At 37.5% G+C, this 16960-nt stretch overlaps 1 protein-coding gene across 1 annotated transcript in view; it reads left to right on the top strand.

The window, feature by feature from the left end:
* The first annotated feature begins 1376 nt into the window (after window positions 1–1376).
* Window positions 1377–16960, top strand: part of RALA (RAS like proto-oncogene A) — a 21286-nt gene continuing 5702 nt past the window's right edge. The window contains exons 1-3 of the mRNA XM_026843825.1: window positions 1377–1471; window positions 12245–12401; window positions 13211–13419. Coding sequence (XP_026699626.1) covers window positions 12288–12401; window positions 13211–13419 — 323 coding nt within the window. The 5' untranslated portion in view covers window positions 1377–1471; window positions 12245–12287. The remainder of the gene's footprint in view (window positions 1472–12244; window positions 12402–13210; window positions 13420–16960) is intronic.

Raw genomic sequence — 16960 nt, forward strand, 5'->3', positions numbered from 1 at the left:
AATGTTGATGAAGACATCAGATTTCACCATAGGCAGACTTCTATACTGGTTCTTCCCTGGGGAGACTGACCTTTAAAATAAATGGATTTGGTCTGTGACCACCGCTGGAATGCCATTAGCTTTTGCGTTGCATGTCTGGCCACAAGAAGAGATGTGCTTGAGGCCCATCTAGTGATGTGCAATAGTGTACCATGCTTTTCCAAGACTCCTTGCCTTTGGAGTGTGATTACAAAGCTATTTTTTTAGGTAATTTATCAGAAGTTTTTGATAGCTGCTTCACTCGGTTACCCAGATAGCCTAAAATGAATGTTATGCTTGCTTCTGTGTTCAGAAATAGATCCATGATATTCATATACATTGAAGTATAAATTTTTTTTTGATAGCTTGTTCTGTTAAAACAGAAAACGTGCACTTACATGGTTGTTAGTCGTGTAACAGTTCTGCAATGTTCTGGATTATCATGTGCATGATAAGAGGTTAAGAATTCAAATAGGAACAAAACCCTCTTTTTAAATTACTACTTTACAATTTGAAAACATTTAACTTGGAAATGTCTTCTGTGGTATTGCAACAAGAGTCTGATTAGTATTTTAACCAGGATGAGATTAAAACCACCTTGCACTGGCACTTAATATGGAAACTGATATATTGACCTGCATATTAATAATTTCATACTAAGTTCATGAACTGAATGCCATCTGTTTCTAGCCACTGCATGTTTTATACTCATATGTGAAATGGCCATGAAACTTTGCCATGTATCATATGATTGACAAGCATATATTGAACTAAAAGACAATCAGTTGCCCGATTGGGTCTTTTAGGTCTACTAGATTGACTCTACTAGTTTTTCAAATCAGATCTAATAGTTTTAGAATAAACAGCATCTACAAATGGGTAAGGATCAGACTAAAGAGTGTTTCAACTTCATGAATGCTGTATTACCGTGAAACATCAGGTCTATAACCACTTGTGTCCTTGAATCACCTACTCAAAAGGTTAATTACAAGTCTTTGTGTATTTGCAAAACAGTCTCATCCAGTGAGTCAGGCATATGAAATCCTCTTCCCCTGAATTAAACAGAAAAATTATTAGGATTTTAGGAGGAACAGTTTGCACTGCATAGAATGTAAACAGGAGAAGTTACTGGAACAAAATATGGCTACAAAAGTAAAGCTCTTGCAATAATACTACAAAAAAGTACTTATGCTTCTGTAATTGGGTGGTAAAACAGATGGCAAAGTCTTAAAATGAATGAAGTAACTTACTTTGCCAAGTCAGATTTCACTAATGAAATTTATTTGCTACAGCTGGATGATTCCTTAGAGGAATAAAAGGAATTTCTTTGAAATGCAAAATCCAACGTGCTCCAATTTTATTAGGTTCCATTTGCTGGTGTATTGATGCAGTCTGCCTGTGGAGAGGGAGAACGCTTGCCTGTATTTGTGAAGAGGAGATGGAGAATTTAGTGGTACCGGTTTTTTGATGTCTCTTGCTAATGGCCTGTGTTCAGTCCGGTGTGTTTGCACCATTTTTGCTGCGGCCTTTGACATAAATGTGCTTGTACCTGCTGGAACACTTGTTCCCTGCATCCTTCATTGCCAGAAGCCAATTAATAAAATGTGAAGGATAGTGTATTTTGGTATTCCTACTCTGCTTGTGTTGGAACTTCATTCAGCTAGGCACTGACCACACAGAAGAAGGCAGTGCCTGTCATGAAAATGCTTTATTTGAAAGCTTAAACTTTTTCTATGTCAAGAATTTCATAGGAGCGTTATTCAAACAAGGCTTCTGTGTTCATTCTGTCTGTGCTAATACCTTGAAAGAATTTAAGGGAGTTCATGGGAGTTTTCACTGTAATACTATATAACTGGTTAATGAGGCAAAGTAAGTTGTTTTGAACAGGATAAACTCCCTGAGCTATCAGCATCAGAACTTGTCTCACTGTGAAGCGAGATGCCAGCAACTCAACCAGGCTGCTTCTACCAGCCAAAACCCTAACCTACAGAAGGGCTGTGGATGGCACCCCTTCTATAGATTCCATAAAAGTGTTAAGTGCCGCTTGCTGTGAGCCTAGTGGAAGCTTGTTTTTGCTTTGAAGATGCCATTTGTTTCTAGATTCCTCTGTCACAAATTAATGTTCCTGCCTATAGAGCAGTGAAACTGGGTGGAGTTTTGGTTTTAGTGAGTGTGTATCTTAAGTCATCCTTTCTGGCTGTAAAAATGACCATATGGATATTCGCTTTTTCTAGAAAATATGCATCTGACATTCTGAACTTCTAACTAAAGGAAGAGTATAGGATTGTTAACAATTAATGATATACTTGTATTAGAGGAAAACCTGATTTGTGGACTTGTTCTGGCAAACCTATGTTTTTCAAGTATGTCTTTTGGAAGCCTTCTTCAGAGTCTGTTTAAAGCATTTACTACTTCAAGCAAAGTCAAAATGCTTACATTCAAATTGTCCTTAAATTTCTTTAGGGACTGTTGAGGTGTAAGTGTACACGGGCAAAATGGACACAGTGATGTGGTTGAGATTTCTCTTGAAGTATGGCTGACAAAACCCCCTGGGTTTATGACACTGAATATGCTGTGAGCAACGTTTTGAATGCAGAGCTCTCTAAAAGATCTTTTCTCTAAAAGATCTTTTAAAAGTGAACTGCTGAGGCTCATACTGCAAGCTCTGGCATAGTGCCTTTGAGGGAACTCCATTTTTATTCCTTTCCAGAATAGCTGGAAGCAGCATCTCTCTGCAAGTGTGAGTGATGATTGACTTACCAGTCAAAAGTTAGCTTCCAAATGTGCTTTCTTGCACTTGGAGCGCTGGGTGAAAATGGCTGTAACTAGTATGTCTGACACTAGCTTAAACCTGTCCTTCAAGTGCTTCCCTCAACTTAGTTGAATAGCACTAAAGACCCTGAGTTGTTGATCCTCCAGCCTTGTATGCTGTGCATTGCCTCTTACATTTTTATGAAAGGGGGAGAAGTGTCTTTGTTCTACATCAAATGCTGAATAAAATTCAGAAGTAGCAGCTGGCTTACATAGCATCTCCCATGAATGTAACTTGACTTTTGCCAGATGTGGTTATGGGTATTTGGTATAGGACCCTCTTCTGCAGATGTCCCCTCTCCTGTTGCAGCCTTTCATTCTTCCTTAGTTTTACTTATAGTAGAAAATCAGCTGTAGTACCATAGTACCTGCCTGTCTTGCCTCTGAATCCATTCAATTCTCTGGTGTGGAGAGCTTTTGACAGGCTAGTGACATGTAATTGTTCATTCTTCTACCATGACTGCTCTTACTGTTAATTCTCTCCTCATGTTATATAATGTTAAATTAATACAAAATGAATGCCTTCTGTTAATATTCTAGATTACAGACCTTCATGTTTAGAAATGTAATCAAAGGCATGACTCTTACTGTTTGTGTTAAAGCAACACTTCAGCACCGTCAGCCTCAGAAAGCCAGGTTTCCTCAGTGATGAGAATAGGCTGAGATAGCACACAAGCCACATAGTGAACTTGAGGAAGCAGAAACAGTGTTCTGGACTGTTGTGTAAATGGGTATATTACCAAAATGACTTCACGGTGTAACTTAGTCAATTGAACTGCGAAAACAAGCGTGCTGCTGGTGTTAACCTAGGTGCTGTGCTTGAGTTTGCTGCTGATCTCTGGTCAGTCTGCATGAACCATTGCAAGCATCCAGAATTCTTCCAGCTGTCCCATAATAACTGTCACATATCTTTCAAAAAGGGAGCAATCTTCAACAGGTACTAAATTACAGTTGAGGAACCTTACACCACTTGCATTGTTTTTCCACAGTGTTTATAGGCTGGAAGTACTGCAGTTCAGCTTTCCCTATGCTCAGCTATCTATTTTTCTAGACTGTCTTTTGTGCCAGCAAGCTTGTTTAGGTAGCTCATCTATCCAAAACCCAGGTTAATTTTTGTCTAGAGCAACTTCTGAACTGCTTTGCCACCTAGTTGTTGCAAGCACCGGTGCTATTGGAAGGAAGGATGTGGGGAATATCAGCCAGATTGTGGCGAGTCTAGTTTTTATCAGCCTTGCCAGGTGCACAGGGTTGGGCTCAAGTGTTGTATGTTTTGTCAGCTCGTTACATGGACAGTAATGTAGCTGCTTCATTTTCTTTTCAGTATGCTGCAAGATTTAAAATATTAAGACCTTGATTTTGTTCCAGACTACCTCTGCTGTTCAGTTTGTCAGGGTTTTCTTGTGCTGTGCCATATGGGTTTCAAGAAATTTCTTTATGGAAGTACCTCTCCAGAAGTCATCTTGCAGCATGCCAAAGAGGCTTTTTGGTAACAAAATGCTGAAATAATGACTTAAAACATATGGAATATGTGTCTGTTCTCACTTCAGGAGCTGCTGTGTAGTTCATGGCTATGCTCAGAAGCTGACACTAAGGCCCTCTGGAGCCTCGGGGAGACTGCTGGAAGGCTGTGAGCTTGTTTACTGTTTGCTAGTGGTTTAGTGACTTCTTGTTGGAGGGATCTCAATTTTTGTGATGATGTCTTAAGAGTACAGAGCTGCGGGATGTGGGGACCACTGTTCTTTATAGCAACATGATGTAATTTGAGATGGACAGGGCCTCAGTTACTTGGTGAAGAGCTCACTGATTCTTCCAGTTTCAGTGCCTGGATATGGTTACAATTTGAAGTATCTGTCTCAAGAAGCTGGGAAATGTAGGTCTATTGCCTGAGGAGATTTGCTGCTGCTGATAGAACTTGAGTCAGTTTTCAACCCTTTACTTTGTAGATTTGTAGTCACCTTAGTAAATTTGTTTTGTGGGTGTGGGAGAGACAAGCACCTCTTATGGTGTGCACTAGAAAGCTTTGGAAAGAAGGTTTCTACCAAACCTTGAATGTGGTTTAACTGCGTGTTAAAGTCTTCGGAAGCTATGAATCCTAATTCCCAGTTAAAAAGGTTTATGTAAAAACTTTTTTTTTTTTTTTTTTTTTTTTTTTCAGGAGAAGGGAAAGGACTTACTGTGAAAGTGTTTTTAACTTGTTCTGAGGTTGAGGTTCAGGTGGTCTCTCACTGCCTAATGAGACTAGTCATTTCTAAGATAGGTTTGAATCTTTGGATTCAGTTTCCTCTTTAGGCTACTACTTAGACTTTATAGTGATCGTTTAATATTTGAAATGTTTGTTCTACCTTAACAAAATACTTTGTGTAGAGCTTGACAGATGTTGCATGCTTGAACTGTAATAAAAACACCTGTTAAACTTGAGGCACAGATTGACACATTACAGTAATGCTCATCTAACCTAAAAAACTTCCTTACTCTCCAGCTCTTAAAACAGCTGCCATCATGTCTCACATCATATGTCCTTATGTATCCTATCTATTTCTGGGTCATGGAGTGTTTCTGCTGATCTGGTTTGAATATAGTAATTGGAAGCAGCTGTTGGGAGGGTTAGACTCTGCTTGCCTGGAGTTGCCTCCCTCCATTTCCAGGAACATTTTTGTTGCAGGAATATCTGAGTCATTCCTGAGGTGTCTTCCAGATATTTTGCATCTAGTATGCTAGTCTGTGCTAATCATTTTCAAACAATACCTTCTCAAGTGGAATTTTGCTGCTGTTAACCCAACTGGAACTACTGGGCTCAATAAACAATGAAGAAACTGGATGAAGTTGTGATCTTTTAATAACAAGATTATATTCCTTGATGGTCCCTGGGAATATGAAATCTGTTGACACTTTTTGAAATTCTTGATCCTGTGTTTTTTTCTCTCAGAAAGTTGAACTTGTAATTTATAGGTCATGTGAGGCAACAGTTGTGAATCACTTTGTGGTAATTAAGAAGAGAATTACTTTGAAGAATACTCAAATTCACTCTAGAAGGTGAGATTACTGTCAAATATTTACTATAAATTTTCATTTCAGAATGAGATAAGTTGTAGCTAATGTTTCTGGAGGTGACAGATTATACTGAGTATAAAATATGGAGTAGTGCAGGTCTTAGTTTCTTTAATTAAAAAAAAATCAAATTATTTGTTTAGAAAAACATGTCTTCACTACTAATTTTCTTTAGTTGTTCAGTAAGTAATTGATACAATATTTTGCCATTCTGGTCAAAGCATATGAACTGTAGTTCTTAATATTGTGCAGGTAGCTCATATACTTCAATTAAATTATTCCTGTTCCTTCAAATGTATCAAAATTCTAACTGTTAAAAAGCAGAGTAAAAGCAGGTGCTGTGATGTATCAGCTACCGGTTGTAATAGATGCTTAGTATATGAAACAGTCTTCAGGGAAGAAAGTTACTCATCATAAAAGTGAGTGGGTAATGAGGTTAATATGACAGTCTTGTGAATCTTTATGTAATCTCTTACAAGAAAGGAAACAAAAGAATGGAATTCAGTTTTGATGTGATAGTTTTATGGAGGCTATAAAAATAACAGTGTAAGAACTTGTTTCGTAATTATAGGCACCACTATCTCTACTTATTAACTAGAATCTACTGTACTAACTGTACCGGCTATTTCTAAACACAAAGCTATGTTTAACTAGTCCCCTTCAGACAAATGCCTGCAGCAAATCAAAGTCCTCTGGTTAAGGACAACTGCGTTTTCACAAAGCCTGCATTCAGCTTTATGTATAGCCCTGCAGAAGATGCCAGCTGAATTTGTGCCTGTAATGATGCGACTTTGGTGTAATGCCTCTCCTTCCCTCATCTGCCCTCACTGACATTGCATTTATAAGACTCCAGGAGAGCAAAGTGGACAGAGTATCTTCTTGACCTCTTTTAGTGACATTCTCTAAGAAAATGAGTCTGATCATATGCTCAGTTCTTTGTTAATTCTTGGCCTATTGGCCAGTTTTGGGTACTTTCTGATAGAGGTTTATGTGTCTTGGATATGATTGTTCCCATAAATTTCCTGAATATATGCTGCTGTCTAAAGAGGAAGAAAGCTGTCCCAGCGTGCTCTGTGAAGAAAAGGAAGCCGTGTGATCTGGATGTCTGTTGCCCTCTTTGGGCTGGTACGTAGCTGCTCTGTTGGCCACATTTTCTGCTCCCTTTTAGTGTATGAACATTGGGATTATTGCATTGAGGAGGAATGTAGAGGACAAATGACGCAAATATGTAAGGAAGCATTCTTTGGTTAATTGTTTAGGGGCAAGTTATTCTGTAAGAAAAAAACATCTGAGAAATAGGACCACTTAAGAGGGGTCTTCTGAATTTGAGAGGATAAAAACCATCAGCATATTTTTAGGTCTTGATTTATTGGGCTGAAGAAGTTGATGGGAGGATAAAATAAAGACTAATGTAGAGAGATCAGGGATTCCTGCTTTTTTTTTTTTTTTTTTTTTTTTTCTCCTTCCTCCCTACCATGTATTTGCAAAGGTATCTTCCTTGAAAATACTGTCCCTGGAGAGGAAAACCAATTTTTGTGCTGGCACCTGATCATATTTCTTACTCTTGTGAATCTGGATAATCACTCTGTGCTCCAAGATTTTATGCAGAAGTTGACGTGATGGTTACTGTGTCCAAGTCCTGTTACATGAACACTTTCCAGATCACTCCTCTGGTGGGTGGAGCTGAATGTTGTGTTTAAAATCCATGGGGGACTAGAGATAACATTGTATTTCTTGCACAGAGGACGTTCTGTGTAAGGTGTGAAACTCTGGAGAAGTTAGTATTGATACAGGTAGAAGCCAGTTGCTCAAGACAGGCAACGCTATTACAAATCCAGCTACAAGTTCCTGTTGCTACATGATCTTAATCACCTAGGATGATCTATTTACCCACCTACTCTTCTTTTTCTTGACCAGATTTCTAGACTGTTGGACAAGATGCCATTGCTGATGCTAACATGAATTATAATTCCTACTCCTGCAGTTGTTATTTGATCAAATTGCTCCCTAACCTGTCATTACAAAGATGATCCTGGCTGCAGCTGGAAGCCTGCACAGAATCATGGGAGTGGTTATCTGCAAGCAGGCAGTAAGCAGCTGTAGGAGCTTTGAGATCTGCTTACTTTGGCTGCGCAGCCGCTGAGATTCAGTTGGTTTTGTGCCCTTATCTGCTCAAGCATGTTGAGAAAGGGCAGTTTCCTAGGAGTTTATCTGCAGCAGAGGTGAGGACTGATCCATAGCATGGTGGTTGGACAATGCTCTTGCCCTTCTGAGTGAAGGCATGACAGTGCATTGTTGAGCCAATTAAGCTTTCACTTTCCTTCCAACATTTTGGATTACGCAAAGAACAGTTTAAAAATAATATTTCATATATAACATCAGCTGTACTGCTGTGATGGGGATTACCAAAGGGTGTGGTAAAAAGCTGACCCGTACAAATGAATAATACAGCTGTTGACAACACCTTGCTTGGCTCTGTGTGAACCTCTCTCTCTGCTGTAGGGTAACAGAGGATTCTACTGCAGGATGAGCCTTTGTTTATCTTCTGGCCCCCCCAAATAATTTTGCACTGTGAAGATTGGGAAAAAACAAAAAAACAGGAGAAAAAAAAAAAAAAAACACCAAACCAAAAAAAAACCCAACAAAAAAACAAACCAACAGCCAAAAGAAACCAACCCCAAACTCAAACATAATCGCAGTACATGTAATATGACAAGCTTCATACAACAAGGTTCTTGCCACAGTTCGTCAGTTTTCTCATCATTATAAAGTAGGACAATTCAGAAACTAGATATGACCCAAATTAATACTACTTATGAAAAGAAGTCAGGCTACATAAATTAAGGGTAGAAAAACTTACTTTGTGTGAAACTTCATCTCAGGTGCTTTACTGTTAAGATTGGTATCTGTGTTCCTCTGTGCTTTTGAAAGCAGACTGAAGCAGGTATAATTATGTGGCAGTAGCTTAAAACTTAACACTTTCAACATCTTTCTCTCTGGCAGAATACTTGCTCTGCAACAGTATCTGGATTGTGTCGTTTGCACAGTATCAGACTGCTTGTTTTGTAACTTCTCTTTTCACATTGTCTGCCATTCAACAGGCCTAAATTTTGACAGCATTATATTTTTATTGGATTCTGAAGAACTTGAACGCAAACTTTGACCTCCCTGAGCCTCCTCCCACTACAAAATGTGAAGGAATATTTATGACAAACTTATTAAGGTTTGATGTGTGTTAGTGTGAAGTTTTGCTGTCTTCAGTATCTTACTGGAATGTTGGTCACTGACAGTTATTGATGACACGATGACTCAGGCTACTGTTTGACTGGTTGGGTCAGGTTTTTTTAATTCTGAGTTTCTTTTTGAGTCTTGTGCTTCTTTGAAACGATGTTATCAAGGGTTCTGAAAATGATTGCTGCCATGAAAATTTTTCTGTTTAAAGAATTTTCAGTGAAAAGCAGTATTGTCACTGACTTGATTATTTATAACGATCTTATTGGTTGGACATTCTTTTTTGGCCTTTCAAGTATGTATCAACTGTTGCAAAAACTACAAAAAGTGGCAGCTTCTCTTTGTCACACTGGGACACCACTTGTTGAATTGCAACTTCTAGTAAAATATCAATTTTCACATTGCTCAATCTCCTTAAAATCTGTAGGTTAATTTACAATGAATATTACAGAGAAACATTGCTATTGTGTATTTGAATTTTTTCATATTTTAATAATGGCTTTGCACAGGCTTGCTGTGAGAAGTACTGCTGAATTTGTTTGGACTTGTTCAGTACTGAAGCGCTTGTACAAGAATAATCTGCTTTGTTGCTTAATAAGGATAGTATAGGCCGTATCCAGGTATACTTATGCTTCTGAGAGTATGTATTGTAATCTAAACTTGGAAGACTCAGCTGTTGCCAGTTGATGTCTGTAATTCAGAGGAATTTTCTTTATAATACTTGTCTGGAATATATACTAAAAACAAGTAAACATGACTTTGAGGATATATTTTTCCTTTTAAGAGAAAAGTGTGAAGACAAAATAAGGTGGAGTAGTTCAAAATGCAATGTAGTATGTTGAAAATGTACACATGGCTTGGAGTTATTTTCATGTTCTTGTACTCCCTCTTGAGTAAAAAGAGAGCAATGGTTCTTTTTAAGCTATGATGGTCAAAACAGAAATATTTTGGCTATGATGGTCAAAACAGAAATGTTTTTCTGTTCTCATCCATCTTCTTTTTAAAAGAACTTGTAGCATAATGTTATATTTTTCTGATGTATCTCTATAATTAGTACAGCAGCTTAGTCATGCTGATTTCACTTAGATAATCTTTCCGGGGAAAACAATTTAAGCAACTTAATTTTCAATTGCATTTTCAGAATTCTTTGACAGCAGAATGGGTAGTGGTACTGATGTGATCCAGAGAGTGTTTCACATAGGTTGTTGAGTTAACCTTGGTAGACAGCTAAGCACCACACAGCTGCTTGCTCACTTCCCCCCCACTCCCCAGTGGGACGGGGAAGAGGATTAGAAGAGTAAAAGTAAGAAAACTTGTGGGTTGAGATAATGAAAATTTAACATGCTTTTTAAAAAAAAGAAACAAACCAAGTAAAACAAGTGATGGGGAAGTAAAAAAAAAAAAAAAAAAAGATTGCTCACCATGAGCTGACCAATGTCCATCCAGTTTCTGAGCAATGGAGCAGCCTGGGCAAACTTCCCTGCCAGCTTTTACTGCTCAGTTATGGCATGGGATATCCCTTTGGTCAGCTGTCCCACCTGTGTCCCTCCCAACCGCTTGCCCAGGGCAGTGTGAGAACCAGAAAAGGCCTTGAGACTGCTCAGTAATGGCTAGGACACCTGTGTGTTGTCACTGTTTTCATCACAAATCCCAAACATGGCACTATGTGAACTATTCTGAAGAAAATTTTCTCTACCTCAGCCAAAACTGATACACCTTTTTATCTGTTTCCTAATTCCAGGAAGGATTGGCTTGATCTCTAATGAAGCTTCACTCAGCATGCTGTTACACTTAATTGCTTCACTGCTAACAACCTTAGTGCACATGACTAGGGATTTTGATACAAGTTTTAAGAAAATTGTCATGCCTCACATTCTGATTATTTAAGCAGCACAGAAGAGTGATTTGTTATGCAGAAGGATGTAGTTTTAGTGTGAGATTGTCAAATGATCATGAGGTAAAGGTAAATGAGGTAATGGTGTCTTGTTACTACATGGTACTATTATCTGATTGTTCTGTATACGACTAAACTACTGCCATGTGAATGTGCTCATTTTGAGCTAATTAAGAAAATCTGTTACATTTGGTTCTTGGTTGCTGCTATAGATGTCTGTTGAATTTACATCTTCTGTAATGTAGATGTCATTGTGGTTTTTGGACATCAGAGCTTGTTTTGACTGTAAATCTCTGGAGGAGGATACATTCTGTCACTGCACAGGGACTTTCCCATGTCTTAAGATCTGTGCAAGCAAACAAAATATTCTGTCTTCATATAACACAAATACACTTATATTACTGTTGGAGTAAGCAGGGACTGAAGCAAAGGTGTGGGAAGATAGGAGCTGATCTGCTAAAACTCTGATGTGATTTTTTTCTTTAATGCTAATGAATTGTTACTTTTTGTATGTGTGCACACGTTCGCCTGTATGTGAACTAACTGTCATACAGCCCTTCGGTGTTGGTGAGATCGAGATTTGTGTTTGAACAAGCGGTTGTGGGACTGAGACAACAATCCCAAATAAATGTAAAAACTCCATTTGTACCCTAAGAAGGCAAGTTGAATCTTTAACTCTGCATAAACTAGATTATTCTTTCCGTTCCTGATTGACTTGCTGAAACTGGGTATTTTTAGGTTTTAAGTGACACATTTGCTTGCTTTTCTCTGAAAAAAGTACACTAGCTAATCCTTGCTGCTATGTCTCGGTGCTTGCTATTTAAGCTGGAAATTCCTTCAAATGTCTGTTTTCTTTCCTCTGCAGCTGTCGTATCTCATGTTTTCTTGTATGATGTTGACTCACTGTGGCTTCCTTTTTCAGTTCTTGCTTAGTACACTAACAAGAATTCCTGACAAATACACTGCATACCAAAATGTAAATCTTTTCCCTTAATTGCTGTTGGATGCTGTGAATCTACTTGTGCCCTTTCCAAATGGTAAAGGCTTTCTTTGCTCATGCTGCAAAACAGAGCTTGGTATAATTTGTGGAATGGCTTCCAGTGAAAAAGCAGATAATTTCAGTTCTGCTGTCTTCAGTGAAAGCCAAGTCCTTAGATATGTAGGGATTTAAAACAAATCCACTTTAAACAGTGCATGTGGGAGAAGGAAAAGAAAACTAATGAAGCAATGTTTTTCTTCTAGATTTTTTTTCATTTTGTACCTGTGAATTTTCTGCAATCCAAAGATGGCAGCGAATAAGCCTAAAGGACAGAATTCATTGGCTTTACACAAAGTGATCATGGTGGGAAGCGGTGGTGTAGGAAAATCTGCTTTAACACTACAGTTTATGTATGATGAGGTAAGAATCTGCATTAGAAATTGTCTCACTACATAGTGTTATTTAAGCATTCCTTCATACAGGTATTTTCTGAAAGGATCTAAAGTATATGGTGTGGTATGAAAGTTGGCAGTTAAATTGAACAAAAATATCTTTTGAGATTAAGTGATTTGCCCTCTAGAGATACCTGTGAAGGTATAATTTAGCATTTTTCAGACCTTGAAGCAATTAAATGCTCTGCCATATCAGTATATTTTGTCATTGTTCACTAGACCTATTTGAACTTATTTAGGTATTACAGCTCAAAGCTTCTCCACTCAGGTGAATCGCATGATGCTTGAAATGATGACCATTTTTTTCCCATGTTTTTATACTGCTGTTGAAGAGAGGAAAGAAAATCTGTTTCTTGTTTCCTTTTTTTCTCCAGTGAAAATCATTCTTTTTGATTAAAAGGCAGAAGTTATAGCCTTTTTTAGTGTCTTTTAAAAATGGATACTAAATATATTCAAAGTCAGGACTGCCTGATAGCATAATGGAACAGAGCCAGATGTTGTGCTTGACAACAAGAGGAGGCTTGGGTAGCGCGCAGACATTGATGTTTTGCAGTTACCTCTAAAAATTCCTTCTAATGGCTGAAGAAAGCGAAAACATATAAACTTCGGGCTGACAGAGAGGCTGCTTTAACTATGAATCATTTGAGTATTTCACATAGCCTAAACACATATGCTTACTTACTGTAGCCATGTAAAGTGTTTGTTATATCCTTATATGCAACTAGAATCATTTGCCTTGTACCATGATTTTATATCATGAAGGGTTTTTTTTTCTAGTTTGTTGAAGATTATGAGCCCACCAAAGCAGACAGCTATAGGAAAAAGGTGGTTCTGGATGGGGAAGAAGTCCAAATTGATATATTGGACACAGCAGGGCAGGAGGACTATGCTGCAATTAGAGACAACTACTTCCGAAGTGGAGAAGGCTTTCTTTGTGTCTTCTCTATTACAGAGCTGGAATCCTTTGCGGCAACTGCAGACTTCAGGTAAGTTACAAAGCAAGATAACTATTATAATTACAGTGAGGTAGTTACAAGTAGGTTGGTTTGTTTGTTTGTTTAGTAATATCCTTATGATAGCCTAGACTGGATAACAGCTCTTACTGTAGTCACATAATGTTTTGAACAGATGCCTAGCCATGCCTTTGCTATCCGTACCACTTCAGATATCTTTGCTGCTGTGTTTCTGAATACCAAAATGCTATTGCCACAGAGCAGATAGTGACATTCAGAAAGCTTCTGCCCTTTGTAAATCAGCATTGCTTGATACTTGTGCTAAGCAGCAGCATTTGTGAGTAGTTATACTGCTACCCAAAGTAATGGATCTAAGAAAAATTGCTTATAGACTGTATGGTTGCATGTAATGTATGTACAATACTGCATACTCCCCAGAGCTGTCTATTTTTAGGTTTTGATTCATATAAAGGATTATGTTGTGTTTCTACCACCTGGAACAAAGGGGCATCTGTAGCATGTCCAGCTGCTTTATATTAGAATACTTTATAGTTATAAAGATGATGTGGTGGTTCCAGTTTAAAACTGCACAGAACCACCACATCTGGTGATGTCTGTCTGCAAGGTCTTGGGCCTTACTGTGAAGTATGTGCATTGTATTCTGGGAGAATGAAATGCATAGTATCAACACAATTCTTTCCACCTCTTAAAGGTGATTTTTATGAACAACAGGCATTAGAAGTGTCTTTGTATAGTAGCTGTGCATTTTGTGTAAAGGCCTGCTGTAAATTTGTCCCTTCAGTTTTGCTTGGATGGAATTTCCTCTGTAAAAAATACTGATGTAAACTTTTAATTTACAAGACACAAGTTCTGCATAGAACTGTGCATAGCATTCACCTTTCCATCCAAGTCAGTATTTTATTTAATAGGGAGAAACATGGTAAAAACAAAATTTGGAACAGGACCATTTCTGTGTAATAAATATTTAACAGGATTGGGGGGGTTAAGATGCTTTTTAGGCATGCAGCATATTAAAACCCTTATAATGGTAAGAAACTGTTAAACAGGCAGCAGTATATTATGGATGTTTAATTTTGGTTGGGAGAAAGCCTATTTAAATCACTCATCACTATATTAAAAAAAGGAAAAAAGGCACCAGAAATATTTTTCTTTACCAGTTCGAAGCGTAGCTAAGGAGGAGAGCAGATAACCTGTGAGGAAAAAAGTATGGGAACAAATATAAAAAGAAATGATCTACATCCTACTGAAATAAGGCTTCTCAGAGATGCTGTCACAGCTCAATTTAATTAGCACTAGGTATCAGAATATGTTTAATACCTCTTCCTCCTCCCATAGAGATGATATGGAGAGGGGAAAAAGTGAAATTTTCCTCATGATTTTTTTTTGTGTATTTATATATTTTGAGAGGGAAGGAGGGGCAGGCCTTGATTGGTTTGCAGTTTTATGCTAGGTATTGTCAATTGTGAAGGACTATTTTGTCTGGAGTGCGAAATGACCTATTAAAAATCTGTTTAAAATCCTGTTAATCCTTCAAAGTACATGATCTTCTATGGCTCTAGAAAAAGTCCTACTTTTCTAGCAAAGGTGTTGACATGCTGATACAGAAAAAAACAGAAGAAAAAATCTCTTCAATGAAGAGATAAAACTCCCCAATCCAAATGTGAAAGTGCCTTTCAAGTTGCTTTTGAAACTGTAGCACCTTAAATGCTAAAATGTAACTAGGAAAAATTACATTCTTTCTGCTCTGTGTAAAAGTAACCTGTATCTCTTGAAGGTACAGTTAAAATACCTTCGGCATTGCTGAGCCGCTGGAGGGAATACTACTTATGAGATGGATATGAAAGAAGGTGACAGGAAGAATTTGGATGTTTGATTTGTTTCCATGGAACTTTGTTCAACTAGAATGGCAGGACTCCAACAGGAAAGCTACTTACTGCTATTCAATGTCTTCCGTGGGGTTCCTGGTGTGCTCTGAAATGCCATTGCTCCAAGTCATTTTCTTTCAATAAAAAGCAGACCTGCAGCAAATAAAACTTTAAATATTAGAAAAGCAGTTTGATAAAATGTGGTCTTGCTTTGAGTAGAATTGGTCTTGCTCTAATTTTTTTTTTTTTTATTATTTTTTTTTTATTTTTATTTTAAGTTATCTTTGAAATATTTCTTGTTTAGGAGATATCAGTCTTCAGATAGAGGTCAGAGGGGAATAGCATCATCTGAATTGCTGTTAGATTAACTCTTTACATGATGGAATTGTTTGGCATTGCTTGAATGTTTAGTGTTGAAAACTACTGTTTTTTTCACAGAAGTCTTATTTGCACAGATAGTGCAATGATGCACTCAGTTTTCTTTTGGCCACCCTTCCTAATCCACTGACTAGTCAAACTACTTTCGGATAGCTGCAGACCCTGTTAAAACATTTGCACTGATATTTGTGGGGGAGAGGAGGAATGTTGCTTTAATTACACCTCAGAGATGAATGTAAAAAAAAAAAAAAAAAAATACGGACTGTCTGCAGTTTCTCAGACCTGTGAGTAGACTTCTTCCACAAGACTGCATGCTATTCAGAGCTTTTTATAACACCAGGAGGATCCTGCCATACACCAAATCAAGGCCTTCAGTTAATCAGTTAATTAACTTTTTCAGTTTCTCTCCATTCGGCTTTAAATTTGGCAATAGATTTTACCTCAGCCAGCAAAAGGAATTTCTCTTTGCTTTTGTTGATCTTTCAAAAATTGCTCCATGATAAAGGACTACATTTCACTACTAACTCTTAGACCCCTTTCTGAGAAAAAAAAAGAGAATATCCTTCTTAAGGAAAAACTGTTCTTCCTGGTACTTTTAATGCATTTCCAATTAGAAGAAAAGTGCTATTATTTTTGTAAGTGGTGAAGGCTTGTATACCAAAGCATTTGTAACACTGAGTTCTATTTACAGCTCTAAGCCCTTCATCCTAGCATTTCAAGTGGAAGAGGGGTCTGTCCTTAAAAACGTGATGTGTGTACAACTTGTATCTGTACACTGGTGTATAACTGAATGAAGAACTCTGCAGAGACTGAATATAATCGACTTGAGAAAGATTCCTGAAAGGAAGAGATTTTTCTCTTGGTGTGCTATAGACCATTTTATCAGCTTTAAAAATGGCACATCCATTTTACTAGGAAAAAAATTGAGTGTAAACCTGACATTTGGGTAGCTTAAAAATTACAATCACAGATAGCAATAGAAAGACAATGGTAAATGCTCTAAAGTAACACCTTTGTTAAAAGGGTTTACAATTGAATATAAATTCTCACCTAAACCAATCCTGTTCTACAATTTTAGTTTCTTACTGACTCACCTCCTTACTTCCTGGAGGACTAGTGTGTCTGTCTTCATTCTATATAATGTCATAATGAGGCTTAAGATTTTACTGTTACGTAAGCTTCATAAAAGGAATAAGTGGGTTTTCACTGTAAGTTGGAAGAGTATTTAGTCTTGAGTTCTTCTTTTTGTATTCTAAGAATAGTACTCCATGCAAAGCTTAATTTTCTTTTTTTTTTTTTTTTTTTTTTTT

Source organism: Athene cunicularia, assembly GCF_003259725.1.
Source record: "Athene cunicularia isolate RWA chromosome 2 unlocalized genomic scaffold, athCun1 chr2_part2, whole genome shotgun sequence".
Lineage (NCBI taxonomy): Eukaryota > Metazoa > Chordata > Aves > Strigiformes > Strigidae > Athene > Athene cunicularia.